This window comes from Mya arenaria, chromosome 10, assembly GCF_026914265.1.
Source record: "Mya arenaria isolate MELC-2E11 chromosome 10, ASM2691426v1".
NCBI classification, from domain to species: domain Eukaryota; kingdom Metazoa; phylum Mollusca; class Bivalvia; order Myida; family Myidae; genus Mya; species Mya arenaria.
This window is the reverse complement of record NC_069131.1, coordinates 60,357,494-60,369,634: the sequence shown is the minus strand read 5'-3', so window position 1 is coordinate 60,369,634 and position 12,141 is coordinate 60,357,494. Positions and strand designations below refer to the sequence as shown.

General features: G+C 35.2%; 1 protein-coding gene across 6 annotated transcripts in view; it reads right to left on the bottom strand.

Annotated features, from left to right (window-relative positions):
• The window catches only part of LOC128206827 (protein dachsous-like), a 76,466-nt gene that overhangs the window by 25,547 nt on the left and 38,778 nt on the right, over positions 1-12,141 (bottom strand). The window contains exon 1 of one of the 6 annotated variants that reach the window (XM_052909506.1): positions 10,346-11,331. The exons of 2 other annotated variants lie outside the window; for them this stretch is intronic. In XM_052909506.1, coding sequence (XP_052765466.1) covers positions 10,346-10,414 — 69 coding nt within the window. In that variant the 5' untranslated portion in view covers positions 10,415-11,331. Of the gene's footprint in view, positions 1-10,345; positions 11,332-12,141 lie in introns of those variants that run through there. 3 more of the 6 variants (XM_052909511.1, XM_052909509.1, XM_052909512.1) reach the window with 3 other exon arrangements.

Sequence of the window (12,141 nt, the reverse complement as noted above, 5' to 3'; positions counted from 1 at the left end):
GGGAGGCCGCTAACGTTGGTGTCTGAGTTGGTGGCTGAGATGAGAAAGCTAGCAACAGCGGTATTTAAGTTTTTTTTCAAGTTCGCAATTAAACAAAGCCCTAGGAAGGATACTCATTATTTGAGATCGAAAGAAGACAGAAAACGTAGAGGTATAACTGTACAAATATTGTCGATGGTTCGCAGTTATACAGGAGGGGGCCGTAGGCTGCCCACCGGCAGCGCCGTTTCATCCTCGGTACCCTGATTTGCCCAGGGGTATCATATAGGTTATGATACGCTGGGGTGCCGAGGATGCGCCAGTTGAACGGACGACCAAAGTATTAATTCGAGTGTAAATGAAAGAAAACACCGTCATTAACATTTTCTAGATCTACGAGAGAACTAAGTAGAACGCTTGTTGTCGGGACTCATAGAAACAAGACAAACTACAAGCTGTATATAAATTGTGTAAAAATGACTGTATATAGTGCAAACAACGTTCATGCCCGCGATGTTCTAATGTTACGTCAGTATACCGGAGCGTAGGTAGGCTGATCACCTTATAGGACTTAGAGGAAAAAGAAAACGGCATAGGGGAAGGGGTTTAGAAATTAATTCAAGTAGCAGGGAATATCCTAAAAGTAGGCGGGGGTCTGGGTGTCCTCCCCCTGTTAGGGTCAAGGGGGCAACGCCCCTTGTGGGATGAATTTAAGCCTTTTTAACCAAACATTCTAGTCTTCTGGTGCATGTTTATTTTCTAACAGGGAACCTTAACATAAATGCACTATAATAATGATACTGAAACTGAGTACTATCCCCCCACCCACCAGTGAGGGCTAACTAATGAACCAAACTACTGTCAAATTCAGATTCAGGATAATATTATAACATTCCAGACCACATGTCTTGACATTTGCTAGCTATTCCCTCCTAATAATATATGTAATTTCTTCTCTACCAATTATATACTTTCAGCCACTGAATCACTATTAACCTCTGAAAATTAAACATCTAACTTCATTTTCTGTGGTTCTAGATATTTCACCTGCAGCTAACTTCCATTTTAATAACCAAAAGAAATATCTGGACACTTTGTGACATTTAAAGCGTACTAAATTTCACCCAACGTACATGTAAAATTCATCAAAATAATGGATTTTTTTTAGCAGTGACATCACCGCAAGCTTGTTCATTTTGTTTACACCTGGTTAACACGCGTATATAAAATTTACTGTTGCGTAAACGGTAATAGGACTAACAGAAGGCCAGACACGCTCATGTTGCATACTTACTACGCTTTTTTGTGTCTGGAAAAAAATATTTATTTCACCCTCCATTGCTTCGCAAATCATTAATTTCAAAACATCTGCAGAGGGGGGTGAGACTAATAAGGTCATGTATCGAGCTAATGTTATTGTATTCGGAACACTGGGAAACCCAAACCTAATACTTGAAAAACATCCCAGAGGGGGATGCGACTAATGACGTCACGTATCGAGCTAATGATTGTAGTCGGAACGCGCGGAAAGCAAAATAAACAATACCAACAATCAGGGTTTTAAACGGATGTAAACAGAACATACATGACAACAAATAACAGATTTTATTTTTGTTGATGTGGGGAAATTAGCCGGGTGGAGAAGCTAAAGTAACCGGGTTATTTTACCGGCTCCCGGCCCATTTCTACACCCCTTAAGGTGTAGTAAAAGCGTTCCCGTCCCGGTACGTTATCTAGAGCGCCAATATAGAGAAGCATTCGGAACTCCTCGGCCATTTTTATCGAAAACAACCTCGGATGTATTTGGACGGTTTACATACTCAAAAAGTAGTACGTTTAAGTCCGCTGCAAGTAGATCGCGTAGTAATTTTATTTAGTAGTTAAACTTTATGACTTAACTCTTGGGAATCTTAATTATGTTTGCAATAAAACACTTCACTGGCGATCAATTTAAACTTAGATCAATAAATACAACTCTAAAATACTACATTCAATTAACGATTTAATTAAAAAAAATATGAACTACTTCAACTGGTGTACCGGCATACATTCGAGGTTGTTTTCGATAAAAATGGCCGAGGAGTTCCGAATGTATAGAGAAGGTAAGGCAGACTAAGTACCGTAAAATGGTAAGAGTAAGGGTACGTAATAACCTTATAAACACATTTGATGTAGTTCACGTTTATAGTGGCGGGTCAAGGTTTTGAGATTGGAGGGGACGTTGCTTAGTGGCGTAAGCTTTTGATCTGCAGATCAGAACCAAAATTTACATGGTTTTAAGTGTTAGCAGTATATTTTGGGTGTGCTCCCCCTTGATAATTTTAACGATTGCTTGTCCGAAATGGTGCATTTTGGGCGAATTTCATTCCTTTTGTCCTCCCAAGAATACACAGAAAGAAAACTCATTTAAAAGAGTTGTCGGATTAAAGTGCGGCGCCAATGATCCGAGTAACTTACTGACAGCCACATGATACCCGACCATCCGCTCTGTAAGAAGTTCGTTATGCGAATTTATATTCCTTAATAAAAAGACATCATAATATATTAAGCTATCATATGGACTTTAATTTTAACCTTCGCTGGAGTGTATTGTGAGCGCCAATCACCAGCTGTGATCGTTTATTGAAAATCTAGGAGTTCGTCGTTATTTCAAACTTACATAATATATCATTGTCCAAAGTGTATTCTATTTTTATTTAACAAAGTGCTGTATATCAACTGTCAATGTCTAATGTTACCTAACCATTGTCATCCGCTCAATTAGAAGTTTTTTTGCGCAATTAAACCTTAATAAATATACGCCATAATGTATTAAAGTAACTCGCTCATGATTTTTTTTTACCAAAAATAAGTTTTCCCGGTTGTGTATCTGTAAACACTTTTTTAATCATTATTTTATTTCATGATATCAAAATTGCAGAAAAAAATACAGTTGTAGCATGAACAAGTATTTTGGTTGTAGTGGGGTTCGAACCCATGCCGGTAAAGTCAAGTATAATTAGTATACATCCTGCTAGTCCACACGGCCAACGGGGTTTTAACTAAAAACGGGAGATATGTTGATCTGTTAAGGATACATTGATAACATCGCGTGATCATGCCAATCAACCAATCTTGCAACACCACAGCCGTAATGTATGTTCAATCGCATTATAAACGCTAATGAAAATTGTGGTCGTCACAGACGATATTTGAGCAAATATCAATATTTGCTGAAGGATTACAGCGTTTGGCATTTTTGTTTTAACACTCCTTATGATTTGCCACACTTAATTTCGTAATTCAAAAAGTGCATTTTACAAACCATGAGCGAGTTACTTAATAAAGCTGCACTCTCACAGATTGAACGTTTTGACAACTTGTTTTATTTTTTTTGTCTTGGAACGAGCCGATTTTTGCGAAAATCCATGAAAACCAGTTATATAAGACTGCTGACAAAAATAGATTGCAGATTTTTATATCTAAGCTCAAAAATTGATGTTTTATGCATTATTCTTAAACCGTTAGTAACGATTTAAGCCATCAATCATTAATTTTCGAACGGAAAAATGAAAAACAACGATCTGATTGTTTGTCAGCAATCTTTTATTATTAGTTTGAAGATGTTTACCCAAAAAATTGCTCTTTCCAAAACAAAAAATAAAACAGCTGTAAAAATGGTAAATTTGTGAGAGTGCAGCTTTAAAGCTATCCTCTATACCATATAAAGTCATCAAAACAGTTTTAACGTCCCCTGACATGAATTGTTGAAGCCAGTAACAAACTACATATAAACAACGAACATGATAAGACTAATCGTAATTTAGAACTTAATTCATATATCAGTTTCAAAAACATATTTTTCTGTTAATGATAGTTAACAATGAACAGAATAATAGCTGTCAAAATTTGATTAAGAATTTTAAGAGTTTTTGTATTGATTAGAAATATGATTTCCAATATATGTCGATCGATTAGTATATAGCCTTTGTCGTTCATTTACTTTTATATTCTTTACATTATCAACTTGAGCATGGTTTTGTAAACAGGTTAAACTGGTTAAATACATTTACTTAATCATCCTCTTTCTTACGTTTCAGTTTCGTAAAAAGCAGCAATCACATTTCATATCATTCAGATTTAAATCTTGAAATCTTGCTTCTTGAATGGAGACTTTTCTTTGTCAAATGATTGACTTGAGGCATTTATTTACATATTGCATTAACGTCAATGTCAATTTTTATTGCCTACTCCAGTACATGTTGTAAGTGTATGGATGACAACAGCTCTATCTATTTCTACATACTTGGGTATCGATATAGATGATACTTAATGGTTCAGTGTAAGATCGTAATATATTTCACCGAGTGAGCACTTAAAGTTATATTTCACGAGTAGAGTCGACACGAGTGAAATATTTACTTTTGGTATTCACGAGGTGAAATATTTTGCGATCGTACACTGAAACGATTTTTATTATATGGTATATGTGGTTTTTCACCATATAATTTATTGGCAATTGCGGAATGTTTAATGGCAGTGGTTAAACGTATAAAAGACAAAACACTTGAAAAACACACAGTGTTTACATTGCTATCAATTAACTGTTTATCCGTTAAATTAAAGGCTCGGTTTAATGGACTATTTTCTATCTTTCTATGTCATTTCGGAAATGAAAAGAGAGAGAGAGAGAGAGAGAGAGAGAGAGAGAGAGAGAGAGAGAGAGAGAGAGAGAGAGAGAGAGGCCTTCTGTACTAACAAGTTCCCATTTCATTACTGTATCTGCGGAATCTAGAGCTCCGTTAACCCGAATATTATGCATTCATGTAATGTAATAAGTGTATAATTAAATCAACACAGTTAAAGATTTATATAGAGAGTATATTATATTGACATACCGTTTAAATAATAACAAGCGTTTGGGCCAAGTATGCGGACCCAAAACAATTTGTGATCTTTCCAAAGAAGGTATTGTAAATAAGTGGGTTGAGTATATTCTCATCTTTAACTGCAAAGCAACTGTTTAAATTAGTTTAGAATTAATCAATGGTGTAAATTGTAAAGAAGAAATAATCACACCTGTTTACCGGTGTAACCGATGAATGGACATCGTGATTATAAAGACGGACTGAGACCACTTAAGTGTTTTAATAAAGTTCTTTGCAAATATAAACTGAGTGTACCTCCAGTGTCAAATTTCATTCACTGCATTATTAAAGAAGTCGGAAACGCTGCTTGTACGGGTACGTGTTCGTACGGATTTCTTTTTGTACGCTACGGCTCCTGGTATCAAGGGCGGATCAAGGACTTGGTGTTAGAGGGGGCGTAACTTAGGGGCGTATCCTTTTGACATTTGCCCCTCATTCAGAACCGAAATTTATTTGGTTTTAAGTGTTGTTTTGGTGAAAATCCTGGTAACGCGGTTCCATTAGTCACGTGGGTTACAGTGCTTTGATTTCAAAGATTCAATAACTCATTGTTTCAAATGTTACTACTTTACTCTAATATAATAACGTATATATAATAGTTAGATGACATGAAGTAAATTCTAAATGATTAAGAATGGACAGAGTGAGCATAGCGAACGAACCCTTCTAAATCATTGAGATATTACTTCAGGTCATTTAACTGACTTATAATACATGTCATTGGCTGATACATTGACAACGCAAAATCTGGCGCAGTGGGTGTGTAGCGGATGAGTGGCAGTGGGCGGACCTTTAAATGACCGCGAAAGCTGAAATTAAAATGATTGAGCCTACTACTTAATGAATGCCTATCTGCAATTCCATGAAGGTTGTATTCTAAATCTTATCAACGTATGTTAAAATGATATACCATTTTCAAACTAAGCACTAAGGGGTCCATTTCTCATAACAAAGAAAATATCAGCGTTGGTATATACTATTTCATAATACGTCACATCATGAAAGCAACCCATCATTTTCTGATCACTGAATAAATGCAGACAAAAAATTCTACGATTTCTACTGAAGAAAAAGAAGATAATTATTAAATGGTGTCATTCAAATATTTTGAAATTTGAAAAAAGTGATTATTTTTTCGAATTCAGTTTAGTTAATGTTTTTTTCCCCTTTCATAAAATGATAATGTCATGAAAAATGTTGACGCCAATGGCACTATTGCACTTTATCTTGTTACAAGAGTACGTTTTAATCGAATCGACATATTTAATTGCAAAAACAGAATGAATAGAAGATCATATTATCAAAATGGAATGCTCAAGTCGGTGTAAAAGTGTGTATTGTTCAGTTTAAATTGGTAGTTTAACATCTATTAGAAAGACCATTCACTTGAAAATAAAATTAAAAATTGATTTATATACTTCAAATAAACATTTCGCTATAGTATGAATACATTTATGTATTTATTTATTTGTATACAGATGCACATTGGTTCGTTAGAATTTGTAAAGTATTTATTTACTATTTACTTCATAACACTTCAAAAGAAATGTCCTGCGTCACCGATTCGCATTGAGGGACTAGCTGGAGACGATAAATGATGTGATTTTATAGAAACCATATCTACTTTAGAGGTCTGATGCGATCAAATGTAAACATTTCACCACAAAACAACATCTTAAGGTTCTAAATAAAGGCATGGAAGAGAAAAATCAGTACGAAATTGGACTTAAATAAAGTTACAGACGAACCCCGTTCGCTCGAACTCCGAGGGACAGGCGAAATGCCTCGAGCTTCGAATTATTCGAGCCAAGCGAGAATGCTTACATTCAGAAGGAAGATATCTGTTCTTTACATTTAGTTCGAGCCAACGAGGTTTTCGAGCCAAGCGAGTTCGAACCAACGGGGTTCGACTGTAACTTTATTTTATTCCAATTTTGTTTTGATTTTTCTTCTGTATTACAACAAAGAAAACCGAGAAAATAAGCCCTGGCTTCCACAACTTTATTGTAGATGTTTTTAAGTTTACACATTAAAGTTATTGCGAAACCCCCATACCAAAATCAACCAGTTTCAGCTGACTACGATGATCTAAAAAAACTGAGGCATATAAAGGGAGGAATTACAGCCTAATCAACATATTAACATTAATAAGTGATATTTCTTTGAAAATATAATAGCATAAATTTAATCAGACTTTTATATTGAGTACATTACCAATTTGTCAACATTTCATTCGACTTCCTGCACGAGACTCGGCAATAACGTGACGATGGATTCTAATTTTAGCATAGGAACTGCGTTGTTTATATAGCTCAAACTCAATGTAGATAGGCATTCGGAACTCCTCGGCCATTTTTATCGAAAACAACCTAGGATGTATTTGGACGGTTTACATACTCAAAAAGTGGTACGTTTAAGTCCGCTGCAAGTAGATCGCGTAGTAATTTTATTTAGCAGTTGAACTGTATGACTTAACTCTTTGGAATCTTAATGATGTTTGCAATAATTCACTTCACTGGCGATCAATTTAAACTAAGATCAATTAATACAACTCTAAAACACTACATTTAATTAATGATAAAATTAAAAAAAATACGAACTACTTCAACTGATATACCGGCATACATTCGAGGTTTTTTTTCGATAAAAATGGAGCTCCGAATGTGTAGATAGGTTGAAATTAATTGTAATAAATGAATTTTTTTTTAATGTACTCCACATTTAATATCTGCTAGATTTCTAATCATTCAAATTAGAAAAAATACAGCAAAACAAACTTTATATTTTTGACGTCAAATATAGGTCATGTTGGTGTTTTTCGAATATCTTGATGTCACGTGATTTATTTTTAACACAGCTATAACCTAAATGAGAAAGATCAAGAATCGGATTTTGCATAAGGCCATAGCAAATCGTTTCTATGTTCCGGGTGGGTTTTTGGCTACACGATCGTAAAAAAATACAATACCATTTTTTATATGATCATCATTCTTAGCGAATATATTTTTGCAATTTGCTTTTACCATAATCACGACTTCAGAACACAAGTGTAAACAACATGCTTCATTCTGTGTACTTGTATTGTCGGTATTTGATGTCAGAAAATGATGCATTATGTGTGATTCCCATGCTTGACACATGAATACAAGTTTTACTTGCATTCATTTTGAAGCGAAAATCTATATATCAATTAGAAATGGTCTTTAGGGGGCTATGGTGTCTATATTCTACATAGGATGTCTCTCACTTAGTAATCGTTTTTTTTCGGGGTTCATTTTTCAGGATATCTAAATAAAAGTTCGCACTAAGGGTTGACGCTTAACATAAAGACAATTGTGTATGGCCTTTGTATAGCGATAAGACTACGCTTACAGTGTCACGTGACTCTTTAGTAAGGGCCCTCCGACAAATGCGCAAAAGCAGACGATAATACAGAAGCACTATTTGGCCATTCTCGAACGCAAGAGTGATGATGCTATGCGTACAAACAGTTATATTTATCATTATCAAACCTCTGATGAATGAGAATGTACTTGACAATCAGAAAAACAACAACACTGAATTTGGTAAAACATAGGAATACAATTTTAACATTAAATTAATTCATCAATATTATTTGAATGCAATTTATTATTCAGGTAGAAATGAGTCAATGTCAAAACTTCTAAATGACCACGGAATTTTGTTACAGCAATAAATTCAAATTTAGGGAAACAAAACGTGTATTATTTTCCTTTACGAACGCAACAAAATACGACGTTTGTTTATTTCAAATGTCAAAACTCAAATGTATTTTGCTTTTTTATTCCATTCTCCATTACGAATGTTTTATACAAGTTAAATGAATTATTAGTATTGATATCACTACCTTAATGTTTATCTGAAGGTATTAATATCAGTTTCAGTTTCAGTTTGAGTTTAATGACAATATCAGCAAATACATGCTTTTTGCCAAAATTAACATCAAATTTCACAATTATGCATATTGAATCTAAACTGTTCTAACAAGCATCAAAAAGTTAGAAATGACCATACATGTATATTGTTTTGAAACTTAACTTGGAATTAGTTATGATTATCACAAATTTTATTTCTTCGATTTGCGTCATTTACAAAAATGATTTGTTTTATCTAATCGTATTTTAAAATTTATTTGACCGTTAGTTATATGATATATGCTGATATATTAATATATTAATATCTTTTATCTTATTAAAAATATGTAACTCAAATCAGCTGAGTTGTCTTTTCCCTAAACGTTTGTCCAAACAAACTTAAAAGCATATGTATATGCTTCGGTTTTAAAATTTAACGTACAATAGGAGACAAACTTTATTTCTTTTATAAATCGCATGATATCTCTCTCTTTCTCTCTCTCTCTCTCTCTGGCAGTGAGGCATTGTGTACAGTGGGGAATACAAAGGAGCGAAGCAATAGAATGGGTACAGAAATTTTGAAGTAGTCGCTTAGCCGAGGAAGAGACGGTGGGTTTGTTCGATATTGAAATTTGTTTGTAAAAAACGTTTGGTGTTCGCGATAAATGCATGTAAATGTTTAATCATCGATAGCTAAGTCAGAATCGCTCCGGATTATGCACCAGTAAATTGTAACCACGGCCCCCAAAGTCCGGGGGTATGCCGGGGATAGCCGGGGAAATGGGCCGTGTTTTTACCATCCCGGGGGCCCCGCAGTGCCGTGTGATTGCGGTAGTTTTGTATTCACGCCAAATATAGCGGCGAATGGGCCTTACCTAGGGTCCCTTGGTTGCGGGGGCATTTGGCAGGGATTTGACCATCAGTTCGTCCCTGCAGGGCTGGGTTTTACCCGGGCTTGGATAGACCGAAAGTCAAAGTCCCCGCTATTCCCCGGACCTGGAGGGGCAGTGGTTACAATTGACTGGTGCAATACTGATCACAAGGAACTTTCATCTGAGGTTCAAATCTGACCAAATCCTCAATTACATCTTCTTAGAAAAACGAAACAATGTCCGTCAAATCATTTCTACAAAATATAAACAGCGATCAAGCTTTCAATGTGATGAAAATCGGTGAAAAAATTATATTCAAATCTCGTTGGTCCACAAATATGTGCCTACACTTCAGTTTTATAGGTGCTTTAGAAAAATCCATTTCAAAATTGAACATAAAATGAAGACCAAGTTTTGAAGAAAAAACCCACACAAAAACATAAGAGCGGCGTACTCGAAATGAACTAATTAAAAGCAAATCATAAATTATTCCCAGTCCATACCATGTTTTTTTTTCTTTGCATTTCGGTAAGATTCAAATAACGCATAATAAAAGTACATATATATATATATATTGATCGAACTACTGGCAATTAGAGATATCATCAATTCATTAGTGAAACTTCCTTTTATAAACATTTTTAAATGCTACAAACAGAATGTATATTTATATATGTATATTTAAATGTTAAATGATACAATAAAATCTTACCGCAGCCTGAGTAAAACGTAGTTGACTAGACAGTATGATAGCTGAAAACCAACAAAATGTCAATTCCATCTTAGGACCTCACGCCGCAAAGTTAAATATCAGCGAACAGTTCACCACGTAACACTGAATCGTTATACTAGTAAAAACGCAAGTTCAGCACGTAGCGCGTCAACGTTATACCAGTAAAACACAATTTCACCACAAACGATCTGCTACGATATTCCAGTGAAAAAGAGTTCAATAATAAGCGCGTAAACGTTAATCCAGTAGAAAAATAAGTTCACCACGTAGCGCGTCAACGTTATTCCAGTGAAATCAAGTTCACCACGTAGCGAGTCAACGTTATTCCAGTGAAATCAAGTTCACCACGTAGCGCGTCAACGTTATTCCAGTGAAATCAAGTTCACCACGTAGCGAGTCAACGTTATTCCAGTGAAATCAAGTTCACCACGTTTTTTCACCACGTAGCGAGTCAACGTTATTCCAGTGAAATCAATTTCACCACGTAGCGCGTCAACGTTATTCCAGTGAAAGCAAGTTCACCACGTAGCGCGTCAACGTTATTCCAGTGAAATCAAGTTCACCACGTAGCGCCGTAACGTTTTATCAGAAGAAATCAAGTTCACAACAAACTCAACAATTTATCTTCACACAAACACACAGACAGAATTAACATCACATTTTTAAATCAAATAATTTAATTTTTAACGTATCTTCCGGGAAATATTTAGATGAATCTTTACCAAAACAGTTTAAGTTAATTTAAGTTGACTTAATAAAGTTGAAATGCTTTTCCTATCATCATAAATTAATTTCAATTTCATTTAAATTATCTATCGGTTATCGATTATATCTTCGGCGACTGACGTTCTCTGTAATGAGTGTTCTCTTCACTTTTGGGAATTTTTAATTCTATGATGAGTATTCATCTTCTTTTCAATTTAATTCATTAAAATCAATCTAGTGTTCACACTTAATGTCCGTGTTCAATGGTTGTTTTGAGATTTTTATCACGACTGTTTATAAAGTGCCCTGATCCTCTCATTGAAGTACATATAAAGGTGCTGTACTTTAGAAGTATCACATTGACAGCGTTTTCGTCAACCAGCATTCAAATATTTAATGCCAATATCATCCGTAACAGCGGCTTTAGCGACATTAAAGGTACATTGCTTTATCATTCAGTTAAAGATATAAGCTTTTATTTCCGCCACCTCAAAATTGATATTATTAAGGCGTTGCCTGTAGGCATAGGCGGAAGTGTGTATTACGTTTTGTGTACTACGTCATCCGGGTATGTGTACGTGTGTACTACGTTCTGTGTACTACGTTGTGCATGCATGACTTGTACACGACAAATACACGACAAGTACACTTACACGACAAGTACACTTACACGACAAGTACACTCACACGACAAGTACACTTACACGACAAATACACTTACATGATAAGTACACGTACATGACAGGTAAACTTACACAACAAGTAAACTTACACGACATGTACAATTACATGACAACTACACTAACATGACAAGTACACTACCACGACACGTATACTTACACGACAAGTTCACATACACGACAAATACACTCATACGACAAGTACACTCATACGACAAGTACACTTACACGACAAGTACACGTGCATGGCAAATACATGTACATTGCAAGTTCACTTATACGACAAATACACGTATATGACAAGCACACGTACATGACAAGAACACGTACATGACAAGTACACTTATACGACATGTACGTTCACACGACAAGTACACTCATACGACAAGT